The 16617-nt window shown below is 36.4% G+C and overlaps 1 protein-coding gene across 1 annotated transcript in view; it reads right to left on the reverse strand.

The window, feature by feature from the left end:
• Positions 1–16617, reverse strand: part of LOC150081103 (laminin subunit alpha-2-like) — a 707948-nt gene that overhangs the window by 345524 nt on the left and 345807 nt on the right. Inside the window, exons 33-35 of the mRNA XM_090380924.1 lie at positions 7345–7428; positions 7026–7219; positions 1911–2053 (exon numbers count right to left, since the gene is read on the reverse strand). Of these exons, the coding sequence (XP_090237050.1) occupies positions 1911–2053; positions 7026–7219; positions 7345–7428 (421 nt within the window). The remainder of the gene's footprint in view (positions 1–1910; positions 2054–7025; positions 7220–7344; positions 7429–16617) is intronic.

Here is a 16617-nt window from a genome sequence, read left to right on the forward strand (position 1 = left end):
TAAAAACCAAATAACAAACAAACACACACAAGCTACATTTGACAACTGTCTCCCTCCCTCCATTCCCCTTCTGTCTTGTCTATTGTTCCTAAAGACATTCTATATGCCATAGTTTTCATCATCGTCCTCACATCATCCCCTATTTCTAGATGCGTCCATGTTTCCATTAGCCTTATTATGTTAGTTTTAGATGCCCTAACTACGAGTTCAATTCATTCATTTTATTGATTGCACTCTTAAAAATGCTTGCTTATTTGTTTGCTTGAAAGTTAATGACAGAAACGCTAGTATCGGTAAAATGCACCTAACATGTGGTTATAATTAAGTCAATGAAAAACTATACTGTATTTTTCAGCTTTAGTTAGTTTTGAGCATACAGCAAAATCCCATTACAACAAACTCTATGGGGGTGCACATTCACTGTACTGAAATTTTGCTACAATGAATATTGCAAAAAATTATTTTGAAAAGAACCATTATTTGTTCAAATAAATTCTGCTGCGCTTTGTTGAACTTATGCTATGTAAAAATAGTGATTTTTGCTTTATTTTATTTAAATATTGACTAAAATCAATAATAAATTAATAAATAAATAAAATGACAAAATAGATGGAGCAGAAAAATAAAATATTTTGCACAGTAAGTATCAATGGAAGAATATTTTATTATATGAAATACCACATATTCAGAAATATGATACAGTAGATACAACTTATTTTTAGCTTCACATTAGTACATCAATATTTCTTTTTATTCCAGCATTAATATGAGAATTCATCTTTAATGCAATTGAAAATATCTGGTTTCAGCTTTCACTAAGTAGAATTCGATTACTAATTTTGAACTTTTTGTTCTGAGTGAAGTGGAAGAAATTGAGATCATGAAAAAAGGGAAACCTATTTTGTTAATATGTCCAATCTGCTTTTCTTATTTTTTCTTTGAATATGAGAATTTTTTAAAAAATTACAAAAAAGAGGGTAACTAATGCTGGTATCCAAATTCATAATCACATATCATTTTAATTTTTTTTCCTTTTTTTTTTTTTTTTGCAAAAAAATTCTAGAGCACTATACAATCGCATTGTAGGGGAAGGGTAAACATATGGTTCATTCAGAAAGCTGAAAAATGTAACAGAAAATATAACATTAACTTATTTAGTAAAATAAGTTAATACTGAAAATACTGGCTTATTTTACTAAAAAATTCTACATTTTTCTAGAAGTAAATAAGGCCACACAGTGCCATTTTAACATTAGGTAAAATTTTTAATTGATTTAAAACCAATAATTTTAGGTATACTTGGGCTTTGAGAATAATTCATTTTACAGAATTTTACACCAAAATTATTTCATTCAAACAAGGCTTTCAAAGCACTAATAATAAGGTAAGTCAGCTGGATCTAGAAATATTTTCATTGTAGTGAAGACTTCGTTAAAACAGGATTCATTATAACAAGATTTTACTGTACCTAGTTTTAATGGTGATCTCAATTTCTTTTAACCTGTTCTATTCAAGCACACTGGGAGAGACGCCTATATTTGATAAAATATCTATCAGTCTTGGACAGCAGAACACATTAGCAATATGTTTCCTACAATTCAAAACTGCCTCGAACACAAGGTGATTAAAATAGTGTAGGGATTAATATTCTCTGTTAAACCTGACATTGCTAGACACAGTTTTGAATAATCATCTTTGTGTTGTTTACTACACTGACACATCTTTTACAGCTATTTAATCTTCTTGTCCTAGTATTAGCTTTCCACTGCAACCCTTTGCATGTCTTTCCAATATCAAAAGATCCTTTGGCTTCTGGTTGCCTCATAAAAGAACCTTTAAGCTGTGGCAAGTATTAAACTGATCCATATTATTACAAAAAAGATCTAGAGAGAGAGAATTAACTCACTTACCCTTAGTGTATTTGTCGTATTTTCAACAGCATATAAATATCTCCAAGGAAGGGCAGGTGCATCTGTTAAATTCGTATTTTCCACTTTACGCTGCAACTGGTATACTTCTGTGAGCAATATACCTGTACACTCATCATCACATGCTAAACAATATATTTGCAGATCCAGGAGAAAAAGGTTAAATATTTTCAGTAAGTTAAAAAAAAAAAAATTAGTGCAACACAGTATGGACCAAGTTTAAAAATAAATTTTAAAAAACAATCAAGCAAGTAAATGAGTTTAGCACTAGTATTAAAATAGTAGAACAATGTAAAAAGCAAAGCTTATGCAACATCTGCAAACCAAGAAAAAAAATTAAATGTTTTCTTCTGTTTTATATTTTTTCTAGTTCCAAATATTTATCTAATCCTTATTTAAATAAGATACTCTCCAAATCATTAAGGTTGCATAGTAACTTTTTTTTAACAACTGATAACTTTTTAACCAAAACATTTTCTTTGATCAACTATAAAATAATCTTTCCTTAATTTCAACTGATACCTCTGTTTATGCAATAATAGAATGGGGAAATATCAGAATGAAGTTAGCTCAATAATTTTTAGGCCTTCAATACCTCAGTCAGGTTTGCAGTTAACTACTTTTCAAAATTTGCGGCTTGAAGCAATGAGGTAAATTTTGTGAGAATATCCCACACTATACTTAGCATTAATTAGGTTAAATGATGCAAGGAAACACTTATTCTGCATCAGCTAAAAAAACAAAACAAAACCTCTAAATTGATCACAACATGCTTATTGCTAAAGGGTAACTATCCAGTTCTGTGTAGAACTCTGTCAGACACTACCTCAACTATATTGATAGGCAACTTATTCCAATCTCATACTCTAAACCTATCATGTTACCCTTCTTTGGACCCCTCTTCAAGGAAAAGTTCATATCTGCTTGCATTGTAACCTCTGAATCTTTCTCATCCTAAACACCTTTAACTGCATGTAGTCTGCAGGTTGCCTTTAATGGGTTTTCCCCAAAATTAAAGTCTCAACATTTAGCAAGATTAAACTTAAGTCCACCTTTCAAGCTCACATCTGTAACTGATCCAAGCCAGTCTGAAACAGCATAGCCTGGTATTGATTATTTTCTATCACTCATACCTTCACATTGTCAGCAAGCTTTGAGAGCTCTTCCTGTACACCCCCCATTGGCATCACTTAGGAAAATCAAAAACTACAGAGGTCCAAACCATTGAAGCATGAGGGATCAGCATTGAAAGACCCCTATTGATCACGCTCACTACACTAGTCCACGTCCACTCTAAAGCATGTCCACATTATTTATTTTACACTAGTGAAAATGGTAAATGCAGTAAAATAAATGCAGTGAATAACATATAGTAAAATAAAAAAGTTAATAGTATTAATCAAAGGCAAATTGTAAGTAAATCATATAAATGAGGAAAGACAGAAGCACCTTAGCCATACAATTAATAATCTACGGACTCACAATCTGTGTTAACATAAATATCATAAAAGACAGGCTTAACAGTAAGCAGCATTAATGTGAGACTTACACATAACCACAATATAGAGTCAGAAACAATAATATGAAAAAAATCATTGTATAATTGGAAATAACTATGCATCTTTGATGTTCATAAAAGTTCATTCTTGTTCATCTTCTAAAACAAAAAGCCAAATAAATTTAACTGTATACATTGTTTGGTTAAAAAAAGAGTTCTTTATCACATCTTCAAAGCACAACTACTGTCAAAAAATAACTTTGAAATCATATACTTAGATTACAGCAAAGATACACGAAAGACTGCTATATAAATTGGAGCAGTGTGGCATTAGGTGGAAAGTTAGCATTAGCAGAGGCATTTGATGCAAGAAAGCAAGCTTATGCAGCATCAGCCAAAAAAAAAAAAAAAAAAAAATAAAGCAAAATAAATAAATAAAAAAATAACCACTTCCACTTCACCCCTCTGTTCATTCGAAATACCCGTCCAGCTGAGCCTTAAACTTATTTAGGCTATCAACTTCCACGACAAGGGATGGAAGTCTGTTCCACCTACCAACCACCCGCTGGCTAAAGGCAAATTTCTGCACATCTATCCTACATCTGTCTTTCCTCAATTTGAATTTATGCCCTCTCAGGTGATTATTCTGAGCAAGAGGAAGAATCCCATCAGCATTGAGCATGCTCAAACCATTCAAGGCTTTGTACACCTCTATCAGATCACCTCGCTGGTGCCTAGTTTCCAGACGCTGTAATTCGCAAAACTTAAGCCTTTCTTCGTAAGAGCACCCCAAAGTTACTGCTATGGATAAAGGGATGGTTGAGTGGCAGAAGGCAGAGGGAATTATCAATGGGCACTGCTCTTCTTGGACTAATTTTATTAGCATAGTCACTAAGGGTTCAGTGCAGGGCCCCTTATTGTTTTCAATGTTTATTATCAATATTGATGAAAACATGTTTAATATCAAGGTTTACAGATGATATGAAGGTTGGCAGGTGGTTAACAAAAGAAATAAAGGTATGATGCTACAACAAGACCTAGATAAATTAACCAAATGGGCTGAGAAGTGAGAATTAAGGTTTGACTTTGAAAAATGCCAGTTACAACATATAGGAAGCAGTAACCCAAGAATATCATATCAGTTGAGTGGCATCAACTGGTATGGTATTCTGGAGGTAATTATACTGGAGGAGGGGGAATTATACAGTACAAAGTTTTCTGAGCAGTGCAGACAGGCTGCTAGAACAGCTCATGAGATTCTGTTAATGATATACAGGAATTTTTATAGAAGGGACAAGGAAGTTCACGCTGGAAAGATTCCTGTATTGCCTTATACCACTGTATAACATACTGCATTTTCATTATGCAGTACTTATACATTGGCGTGCAAAACTTAAGGACCAGCACTATTTCTAAAGATTACAACCACAAAATCTTTTCTTAAAGTACTCTTTACTGATGAGAGTAGACTCAGTTTCAGCAGCAATTCTGGATGTCAGCTAATCTGCCGAGAGGTTGGCACACGGTATCACCCCACAAACATCACTGAAAGGAACTGATATGGCAGTTGAGGTGTTCTCGTCTGGGGAGGCATTATCTTGGATGGACATACACAACTCCAGTTACTGGAAGGTGGTACTGTAATCAGTGCACGCTACTGTACTGAGGTAATCCTTCCCCATGTGCGTCTGTTCAGAGGTTCCATTGGCCCCGAGTTCGTGTTTATGGATGATAATGCCACACCCCATCGCACTGCAGCTGTTGATATGCTTTTAGAAAGTGAGGACATTGTTCGTATGGATTGGCTTGCCTGTTCCCCCAATATAAATCTCATCAAACACATATGGGATGCTCTGGGGGAGACGCCTAGCAGCACGTCCACACCCACCAGAAAATGTTCACCAGATGAAGATGGCACTGACAGAGGAATGGATGACGTTACTGCAAGAACTTATCAACATCATTGTTCTAAGTAAGGACAGGCAGTGCAAAGCCTGCATCAACATTAGGGGTGGCCATATCTCCTACTGAGGACCACCTCTTCCCTTTGTTCCATCTTTGGCAGTGATGCCGTCGTTGTTTGATTTTTAGGAGCATTAGCAACTAAGGCCATATTGCTCTGGGGATATGCGGTGGTCATTCCCTGACCTTTCCGCATCCTCTGTATTTGGTGGGCACGGGCTCGAACCCCGGTCTAATCAAGAAGCGTGTGCTATGCACTGCTGCTCCTGCCCACCTGGCTATGGAGGTGCCGGCAGTGATGTATCTGTATCATGGCAGCCAGTGCTATGTTGCCATTTTTGAATAAAGTCCGCCTGTACCGTTTTGTTTCTGTTGTTGTGTCAGTGTTGTTTCATTCATCATTTCTGTACGTCACATGGTTTCTTTGGTATGCTTTTTCCATATCCAGGCCACTCCTATGAGAAGCTACAGGTGAAAACCTGATAGGTCCTTAAATTTTGCATACCAGTGCCATTGTATAAGGTACTGCATAATGTAAAATGGTGCTCCTAGATCTGTATGCAGTACCTTATACCATTGTATAAGGAACTGCATACTAAATTAAATGCTGATGACAGTGCTCAGTTATGCATACAAGGAGGCATAAATTTAAAATGAGAAAGGACAGTACAGGATGGATGTGAAAATTTGCTTCCAGCTAGAGAGTGACTGACTGGTGGTACAAACTTCCATTTACAGAGGTGAATAGGTTGAATAAATTTAAGGAAGAATTAGAAGAATTGTTAGAGGGGATGGTAAGATGAGGCATGTAGTTTTGGTTTATGCAATTTTTTTTTTTTTGCTGAGCATTATTTGCCACTTATAACAGTAATATTATTACTGTTAGAAGTGGCAAATGATACATGCAACCTTAACTACAACTAGCTGCTTCGAACACTTAGTATGTAGCAGTTCCAGATCCTCTAATTAAAATCTTTATAATGCAACTCACATATACAATCCAACCAAAAGTCATGAGACACCAGTATGATTGCAGAAAATGACCATAACATAAGCAAATATCTTGGCTACAAAGGAGACCAGAAATTAACATAAGATTCATTTTCCAAATGCATAGGTGAACAGTGGGCACATGGAGAAAAAACTAACAGAGTTGCAGAGGTGAGAGGGGGAATGACAGGTGGATATGAAATGGAGAAAATGTCTGTGAATGCTCAGAAATTAAACATTACCAAGCCAATATATGTTGAAGAAATGGAAGAGCAGACAATGAGCCCTTGTGGTTGGCAGAGAATAGGAGGGGGAAGACCACAATTACTACCAGATTTCTACCAAAAATTAGCAGAAAGTATGCAATGACACACTGAAGCCACATTTATGATGCAACATGGGCCAATGTGCTACTAATTCCTTTGAAAAAAAAAGTTGTTTTTAATTGGAAGTGTTTCATGATTTTTTGGTAGGATAGTGTATACAGAAAAAGTAAAATTTTGTCATCATCTTTATTAAATACTATTTCAAAAAAAAAAAAAAAAGTCTAATTTTAAGAAAATTGCTGTTTTATACTTTCATAAATTTAATACTATTATGAAACATGTAGCATTATGATATCACTATATTAGAGAGCAAATTCTTACATTTGCATCCATACTCAGTGAGAATAAACCCATGCCTACACACAGTACAGTCTCTCCCACTTATTTCTTCTCTACAAGAACACTGGCCAGTCAGTTGATTGCATCCTCTGCCATGTGACCCATAGGGATTACAGTCACATGGCTGACAGTTGCCTCCCTGTACTGCTGGATTACCATAATAGCCATCGGCACACCTGAAGAGTAAACAAATGATACATATTAAATGTATAATGAAACGAAGCACCCTTCAGGAAATGAAGATGAAAGTTACATAAATTTTTTTGCAAAAAAATAAACAAAAATAACAATTGACCCTTACCTTTCACAATGCCTACCAGTATACCCAGTTTGGCAATCAACACAGACATAATCGATTCCATCTGTACGACAAGTGTCACTAAAACTGAAATCAGATATGCAAATAGTTACTAGAGGATTTCATAATACTTGAACTGGTATCTAATAAAAAAAAAAAAAACTGAAATAAATATACAAAACAGAAATAGGGTAAAGTCATGAAAAAAAAAAGAACTATTTTAATTTAAATTCTAGCTATAATAAAAAATTAATGTTACAAATGAATTTCAGCTAAAATTGATTTAAAACTTGAATTTAATCTCAGCTTGTAAAACAGATAGAAAATGCTGTTTTCCCTGTACTGTAACAATTACATCCAGTTATCATTCCTTATCTCTTCATAAATAGTATAAATACAGTGGAAACAACCTGCTTTGGCTGCACCAATCAAAGAAATAAAATAAAATAAAAAATAATAATAAAATAAAAAATAATAATAAAATAAAAAATAATAATCAAATAAATAACAGAATAAAATAAAACAAACAATCTATTTTGACTCCCCTCCTCCTGTCAGTAACTGTTCAGTTGACCTTTAAATCTCCCTAGGCTGTCAGCCTCAATCACCCATGGAGACAACATTGCAGCAATCAACAACTCTGGCTAAAAGAAAACTTCCTACAATCCAGTCTAAACCTCTTACCCCATAAATTGAATTTATGTCCCTTAGTTTTGGAATCATTTAAAACACTGAAAATTTCAATCTCATTCATTTTACTTTCTCCCCTCAGAGTCATGTATGCCTCTGAGGGGAGAAATCAGACTCTGCAGCCCATATACTCAAAGCCTCTCCGCATATGGATGCCCATTTGTTGATCTCACCAGGCATGTTGCTAATCTTTTAACCCTTTAAAGAAGCTCAATGTCTTTTTTTTTGGTGCAGTTCCATTTCTGGACACAGTATTCCAAGTGCAGTCTTATAATTGTCTATGACTTCTCCAGCAATGTTTGATAAATAATCAAAAGGAAACTACAGGCCTTCCTTGCTATCTGTCTACACTGCTTTGAGAACTTCATGTCTGACTGCATCATAAATCTGTGAATTCCTCTTGTTTTTAATGCAAACCCACCAGGTGTACAAGTAATTTTGGGGCTGCTATTCTCCAAGTGTAAGATCTTACATTTTGCTGCATTAAAAATTAGCCACCACTTTTCTAACCATACCTGAAGTTTAAGTCATCCTGATGAAGTGCTGTTTGGTACTGACTATGAACTACTCTGCTAAACTTGATATCATCTACAAATTCAATTCTGACATCATACTCCATATCACTTTGTCAATGTCATTTAAGAAAATTCAAAATGACGGTTCTAGTACCGGTTCATTGGGGAACACCAATTCTTACATTAGCCTAATCTGAAGAGTCCCCCCCCAAACTGATCCATGAATGGGTTAGCTGAGGTAGGGAATCTGAAATTTGAAGAGTAACAATTAATCGCAACCCTCTACCTCCTACTCTGAGGCCACCTGCAATTTATCTAAGGATTTTTGCTGCAATTCCCACGTGTTTGAGCTCATTACAGTAACTTCTCATGTGACTGAGTTAAATGCTTTGCTGAAATTCAAGTAAACAATGTTGAAATTATTTCCTACATCCAGCTAATAACTGACTCGCTCAATATAGTTTACCTACAGTTGGTAAGGACACAACTGATTATCTGACATGATCAGTTGCATATATTCACTCCAGCCAGCATTCATAAAATTTTGAAATATTTTGGTGTCCTGTGAATGAAATAATTGTATTTGTATAGAACCTAGAATAAAATAATCATTTATGAAGATCACTTAATAAAAACCATTCCATATTAAGGTAAATTAACGGAGAGCATATTAATAAAACAGTTGCAGAAGTAATACCTATGCACAGAGTGATATGAGAAAAATGTTTAATTAATTCAACTGATAGTTAACCAAGATAGTTTCAATCATTTTACCTTTACACAGTAAAGGTAACAGCCTCTCATTAGAGAGCCTCTCATAACAGCCTCTCATTTGGCTAGTGGGAGTCAAAAGTGTTCAAAGCGGCTAAGTGGATTTTCTTATTTATTAATTTGAAATTATTGTTTTTCTAAAACTTTTGATTTAAATTTAGTTGTATAGCATTATTTTGTGATTTTCTGATTAATCTGGTGTATTTATTCTTTACTCGGCCTTGTAATTGCATAAAAGTATCAGTAAGGGTATCAAACCCACATGTTACAAGTGGCAGATCCGCTGAACGAGAAGTTTTTTAGCCATATTTAGCCACTTTATTGACCAATTGTTACATCAAATTATTTTCTATAAGTAGCTTATAGACCTAATCAGGATCCTTAGTTTATTCTGAATTCAGACAGTGAGATTTGGAAGTTGATTAATACTTAAGTGTCCCTAGATTTACCGTTCGTAACTTGCCGCCATTGTTGTACGACACAACGTTATATCCCGAACTAAATAGCGTAAGCTTAGTATAGTACAGTATATAATATACTATTGTCAATTAATCTGTAAAATCTATTAATTTTGTTAAACTTCATTGTCAATTAAATTGTACTTTTAACTAAATACATATAACGACTTAGATTACAAACGTAACATAATTAATTAATACATAACTTGATACGGAAGTTATATAAATGGAACTCGTAGATAATACTCGATACTGAAAAATATATATAGTGTTATAAATGTGTTGGGATACAAGTTTAGGGTTTTAATCTTGTATTGAAATTGAAATTTTATTGAAATTAAATCGAAATCATGACTCAGACCAGAGCAGCAAAGCAAAAGGCTCAAGCTAATGGGAGTACTGTGGCTCAGGGGAGAACTGAGGGGGGGCAGTTGCCCTATGAATCACTGCCTTTTAAAATGTACTGCTTGCATGATGTTTGTGGAGCAATCGGATACGGGACATGATATTGCCATGGGGATGTCTTTGTGTGTGTGCGACATGCAAGGAGTGTAAAGAAATCAGGCGACAACTCAGCGTTGTTATGGGCCTATATGAGAGCTTGAAGGACAGAGTGGATGCCCTCGAAGGATCTAAATTGAGGGGCCCATCAAGCTCTCAGCTGCCCACATCAATGCCAGAGCTTGCACTTGGTCATCACGCAACAGAGTGGCAACCCCTAAGGCAGAATGCGCTGGTCCCACAGGAACTAGTAGTTGTTGGTAACTCTTGTCAGGGAAACGGGGAACATGCTTTGTAAAAAGGATAGGTGGAACAGGACCAGGGTATGTCTGCCAGGGGCAAAGGTTGATGACTTTGTAGAGCGGATATCACATTTTAAGGGCACAAAAGGTGATATAGTTGTACACGTTGGCACTAATGATATTAAGAGTAGGAAACCAGCGGAATTACTTAACAAGTACAGGTTACTGTTGAAAAAAAGCCATGAATTAGAGTTGAATTTGAAAGTGAATGCAATTCTGCCCAGACACGATAGGAGGGAGTATATGATGAGAGCCTTGTCAATCAATTCGGTCCTGGAAAGACTGTGCAAGGGTCAAGGAGTAGAATTTTTTTTCAGCCTGGACTGTACTTGTTAACAGCAGATGAGAGCCTTGTCAATCAATTCGGTCCTGGAAAAACTGTGCAAGGTTCAAGGGATAGAATTTTTTTTCAGCCTGTTCTGTACTTGTTAACAGGAGAGACTGCTTCTACAGGGATGGGATACACTTAAATAGAAAAGGTGCAAGGATATTTGCTGATGGTATCGAGGCAGTGTTAGGTGGGTCGGAAAACTGATAGCTTGGGGGGGGATGCAATGACTAATAGATTAATAGTAGCCACCGGCAGAGGTGAAAGTGATTCTTGCACTACTTCTATTGGAATGAGCAGCAGCCTAGAAAACAGAATGCAGGATATTTCAGAGACTGCTGGGAGTCATTGCAGTATAAGTAAACACATGGGTTGTGTTAGGGTTGCTTAGAATAGAAACAGGTGCATGTATACTTGCATGTACACCAATGCTAGGAGTTTGGTAAATAAATTTGATGAATTTAAGTATTACTCAAAACATCAAAGGCAGATATTGTTGGGATATCAGAGACATGGTGTCACACAGATATAAGGAATGCAGAACTGGAATTTAGGGAGTACAATGTGTACAGAAAGGATAGACAGGATAGGAAGGGAGAAGGGGTTATGCTTTTAGTTAAGAAACACAAAATCCAAGGAAGTGAAGCCAGTCGCCATCGCTGGACAGTGCAGTGTCAAGTCAGTTTGGTGTGACATAAGCATTGGGAGATCAAAATTGAGAGTAGGAGTGTGCTATAAGCGTAATGACTCTGATGAGTATAATAAGAAACTGTACAGGGAAATAGAGGGGGCCAGTAAATCAGAGAATCTTATAATGGGGAATTTTAATTTCCCAGATATTGACTGGAATTTGTGCAAGGCTTTTGTGGATTTATTGGATGATTGTTTTCTACATCAGCATGTTCGGGAGGCAACTAGAGGGAGTAATACTCTTGATCTGATTATCAGTAGTGATTCTTCATGCATTAAGAATCTGCAGATAAAGGAACCACTAAGTGGCGGTGATCACAGTGTGCTGAAGTGGGATTTACTCAAAGAGGTAACTACCATTAGGAGTAAAGGGAAGGGTTTTTGCTTTCATAATGGCGACTACGATGGTCTGAGACAGTATTTAAATTCTATACAGTGGGACCAACTGATGATGTTACTTTACTTACCAACTAAGAAATATTATTCAAGGTTTAGGCCTAAATGGATGTCGGATGAACTAATGAGACATATGGCAGAGAAGAAAAATGCATGTCATATATATAAATTAACATGTAACACAGAAGCCTATGATAGATATAAGCTGATCTGTAACCAAGTTACAAAGGAGGTTACGCAGGCGAAGGCAGATTACAAGAAATCTTTGGCAAAAGATGCAAAGAAAAACAGCAAAGAGTTCTTTTCTTATGTAAACTCTAGAAGGAAGGGGATGAATCAGATTGGTCCACTTGATATCGATGGTTCAACAGTTGATGATCCTATTCAGGTAGCTAACAAACTAAATGAATATTTTGCCTTGACATTCACACATGAGGAGTTTTTCAGCGAGGATAATGCCAGAGGTGTATTCAACTCTGGCAGTAATCTAGATAATCTTGTAATAACTGAGAATCAAGTAGAGGAGAAATTGTTGAAGATAAACACAAGAAAGGTACCTGGAGTGGATGGGATCTATCCAGTTATATTAAAGGAGGCAGCAAAGTAAGCAAGCATACCCCTAGCCATAATTATGAGATCTTCCTTGTACTCAGGGGAGGCACCCATGGACGGGAGATGTGCAAATGTGACCCCAATTCACAAAGGAGGATCAAAGGTTGACACAAGTAATTATAGACCTATGAGTTTAACTTCTGTTCCAGGAAAATTAATGGAGGCCCTGGTTAAAGAAGCACTGCAGGATCATCTAGACAAGACTTCAGTTATTGCTCGGTCACAGCATGGTTTTGTTAAGGGAAAGTCTTGCCTGACCAATTTGATTGGATACTATGATGCTTTAACAAAAGAACTGGATGCAGGGAATAACTTTGATATTATATATTTGGATCTTAGAAAGGCTTTTGACTGTTGCACATGGAAGACTGCTGCACAAATTGGAGCAGTGTGGCATTGGAGGCAAATTGTTGCTATAGATATAGGGATGGTTGAGGGTGAGAAGACAGAGTGGTAATCAATGGACACTGCACATCGTGGACTAATGTTATTAGTGGAGTCGCTCAGGGTTCAGTGTTGGGTCCATTATTGTTTTCTGTATTTATAAATGATATTGATGATGGTATATCAAGCTTAATGTCCAAGTTTGCATATGATACAAAGGTTGGCATATGATACAAAGGTTAAGGACACTACTGACACTATGCTGCTGCACTAGGATCTGGAAAGACTGAGCAGATGGGCTGAGAGGTGGCAAATGAAGTTTAACATTGACAAATGTAAAGTACGACATACGGGAAACAGCAACCACAGAGCAACGTATCAACTCTGTGGTACTACACTGACAGTGGTAGAGAATGAAAAGGATCTGGGGGTTATTGTGCAGGCAGATATGAAGTTCTCTGAGCAGTGCAGACGGGCTGCAAGAGTAGCTCATGGTGTCTTGTCTATGATATACAGGAATTTTTCTAGCAGGGATAAGGAGGTGATTATTCCCTTGTATAAGGAAATGGTCAGGCCACACCTTGAGTACTGTATACAGGTCTGTAGGCCTCATTTCAAGAAGGTTGTAGAGCTGCTGGAACGAGTACAGAGAAGGGCAACAAGATTAGTGAATGGAACAAAGGGTTGCTCTTACGAAGAAAGGCTTAAGTTTTGCAAATTACAGTGTCTGGAGACTAGGCACCGGCAAGGTGATCTGATAGAGGTGTATAAAGCCTTGAATGGTTTGAGCATGCTGAATGCTGATGGGATTCTTCCTCTTGCTCAGAATAATCACCTGAGAGGGCATAAATTCAAATTGAGAAAAGACAGATGTAGGATAGACGTGAGGAAATTTGCCTTTAGCCAGCGGGTGGTTGGTTGGTGGAATAGACTTCCATCCCTTGTCGTGGAAGTTGATAGCCTAAATAAGTTTAAGGCTCAGCTGGACAGGTATTTCGAATGAACAGAGGCGTGAAGTGGAAGTGGTTATTTTTTATTTTTATTTTATTTTATTTTTTGGCTGATGCTGCATAAGCTTGCTTTCTTGCATCAAATGCCTCTACTAATGCTAATGCTAAATAAATTAAGGCTCAGCTGGACAGGTATTTCGAATGAATGGAGGGGTGAAATGGAAGTGTGTCTTTTTTTTGGCTGATGCTGCATAAGCTTGCTTTCTTGCATCATATGCTCTGCTAATGCTAATGCTTTAAACTTGTTAATCAAGAGACAGTTATCAGGACATGATTGAAACTATTGATTTCAATCAAGACATGACTGCAACTATCTATTCATCTCTCTGCAGCAGATCCATTACTGTCTTCCAGGTTTTCTTCTAGCTCCTCTTGGGTACCATTCTTTTATTTTCTTAGTCCATCTGTCATCACGTCTTCTAGTTATGTGTCCTACCCAAGTCCATTTCAATTCTTTAGTTTTGATAAGAATGTCCTTTATCTGACTTTGCTACCTAATCCATGTGTTTCTCTTCTTATCCAACAGTCTGATTCCTAATATAATTCGTTCCATTCTCCGCTGTGTAGTTCTCTTCTCTTCCATTCTTTTGGCGAGTGCCCAAGTTTCATTTCCATAAGTCATGGTGGAGAGTATACATTGGTTCATTATTTTACATTTCAGGCAAATTGGGATACTGCTCCTCAGTATGTGACTATACTTCCTGAATTCTATCCATCCCGAATTTATTCTTCTCTTGACTTCCAGCAATTTATCATTATTACAACTAATGACTTTTCCAAGATAAATATATGAATCCACCTTTTCAATTTCTGCTACTTCAATTATTATATCCCTTCCTGTGGCATAATTGTTCATTACTTTTGTTTTAACCATATTCATCTTTAGTCCGAAATCCTTACTAACTCTGCATAACTAATTAAGATTTTCCTCTAATTCTTTGGGATCATGGCTTATGATTTGTCACAATGTCATCTGAAAATCATAAATAGTTTAGGTACTCTCCATTCACACCGACTCCTTTCTGCAACCAGTCTAATCTACTGAAAGTTTCCTCAAGGGCAGCAGTAAACAACTTCAGAGATGTGTCTCCTTGTCGAACTCCTTTCTCAATTTTAAATTTGCTACTTTCTTTGTCTATTCTAACAAAGGAGGTAGCATTCTCGTATATTTTCTTCAGAATCATAATGTATGGGGGTGTTTATGCCTTGCTTTTCCAGTGCCTGAAATATTGCCTTATGCTGTACGAAGTCAAATGCCTTTTCATAATCCCCAAATACTAGGCATAATGGTGTATTATATTCATTTGTTTTCTCCATTAGCTGTGATATTACGTGAAGGTGATCCACAGTTGAGAATTCTGTCCTAAAGCCAGCTTGCTCTTTCGGTTGATTCTCATAAAGTATTCTTTCTAATCCGTTAGTAATGACTGTTTTGAACAACTTGTATATGTGGGCAACAAGATAATTGGTCTATTATTTCCAATTTATCTACTTTCTTATGCAGCAAAATTATGATTGCATATTCCACTCCTTAGGCATCACACCATTCCTAATGTATTTTGTGAAGAGTTGACAGTTTGTGTCATGACTCTTCCTCCCAATTCTAACAACTTTAACTTCATCTTCACCTTGGGCTTTCTGATTCTTCAATGTAATTTCTACCTCACTGCGTATGTCGCATATGTTGCTAATTTGTGATCCAACTTACCCGCTGTTGGCATCATTTCCTTGCTCCTTATATAATACTTTATAGTATTCTTCTGATGTTTTTGTTATGTCTTGTCTACTATTTATAAGTACAGCATCACTTTCTTTTCTTATATCTATATCAAGTGTGCATCTCACCATTCTGTGATCACTTGCAACATTTACCTTGTTTAGGATGGTAACATTGTTCACAATATATCTTCTGTTAGTGAGGATAATACCAATTTCATTAGTTGTTAATCCATTTGGACTCTACCATATACCCACTTTCTGTTTGACCTTTTCTTGAAAAAAGGGTTAATTACTGACATTCTTCAATATTCTGTAAATTCCACAAACCTTTCACCTCTTTCATTTCCTTCACCAGTTCCAAAATTTCCTATACTTTCCATTTCTGTGCTGTTTTGTCTCTTTCCAACCTTAGCATTGAAGTCCCCCAATAATGATGGTGTATTTAAGTTTTCTGTTCATCTAGAAGTCTCTCAATTTCAACATACATTTCTTCAACCTTTTCATCATTGTGGCTTGATGCTGGTGCATATATCATTATAACCTTTAGTTTGTACCTCTTAGAAATCCCTTAGACCAATAGACCTTAGACCAATAGATTGACAGTAGCCACTGGCAGAGGTGAAAGAGATTCTTGCACTGCTTCTATTAGAATGAGCAGAAGCCTGAAAAACAAGATGCATGGTATTTCAGAGACTGCTGGGAGCCATTGTGGTACAAGTAAACACATGGGTTGTGTTAGGGTAGCTAAGAATAGAAACAGGTGCAGGTATACTTGCGTGTACACCAATGCTAGGAGTTTAGTAAATAAATTTGATGAATTTGAGGTATTGCTCAAAACATCGAAGGCAGATATTGTTGGGATATCAGAGACGTGGTGTCACACAGATATAAGGGATGCGG

This window comes from Mastigoproctus giganteus, chromosome 9 (genome assembly GCF_048544385.1).
Source record: "Mastigoproctus giganteus isolate SK-2022 chromosome 9, ASM4854438v1, whole genome shotgun sequence".
In the NCBI taxonomy this organism is placed as follows: Eukaryota; Metazoa; Arthropoda; class Arachnida; order Uropygi; family Thelyphonidae; genus Mastigoproctus; species Mastigoproctus giganteus.